The sequence below is a fragment of the Corapipo altera genome, unplaced genomic scaffold, assembly GCF_003945725.1.
Source record: "Corapipo altera isolate COAL_440 unplaced genomic scaffold, ASM394572v1 60919, whole genome shotgun sequence".
NCBI classification, from domain to species: Eukaryota; Metazoa; Chordata; class Aves; order Passeriformes; family Pipridae; genus Corapipo; species Corapipo altera.
Window position 1 is genome coordinate 2,956 of NW_020886160.1, and position 452 is coordinate 3,407.

The following is a 452-nucleotide window of genomic DNA, read 5'->3' on the forward strand; positions in this document are numbered from 1 at the left end:
GGCTCTGTGGGGCTGGATGTGTGAGGGGAATAACGGGATCCTGTTCCCTTTGGGGTCTCGGGGTCAATCCTGGGGGTTCTCCAGCCTTGGGGTCAATCCTGGGGGATCTCCAGCCTTGGGGTCAATCCTGGGGGGTCTCTAGCCTTGGGGTCAATCCTGGGGGTCTCCAGCCTTGGGGTCAATCCTGGGGGTTCTCCAGCCTTGGGGTCAATCCTGGGGGGTCTCCAGCCTTGGGGTCAATCCTGGGGGTTCTCCAGCCTTGCTGAGCCGGGTTTAAGCCCAGGTTTAACTCCCCCTGTGTCCCTGTGGCAGTACCTGAACATGCTGAGGACGTGTGAGGGCTACAACGAGATCCTGTTCCCTCACTGCTCCTGCGACTCCCGGCGCAAGGGTCACGTCATCACGGCCATCAGCATCCAGCACTTCAAACTGCACGCCTGCACCGAGGAGGG

General features: G+C 61.3%; 1 protein-coding gene across 1 annotated transcript in view; it reads left to right on the top strand.

Moving 5' to 3' along the window:
* The window catches only part of LOC113941046 (sorting nexin-27-like), a 6,995-nt gene that overhangs the window by 2,840 nt on the left and 3,703 nt on the right, over nucleotides 1-452 (top strand). The window contains exon 3 of the mRNA XM_027632212.1: nucleotides 313-451. Coding sequence (XP_027488013.1) covers nucleotides 313-451 — 139 coding nt within the window. The remainder of the gene's footprint in view (nucleotides 1-312; nucleotide 452) is intronic.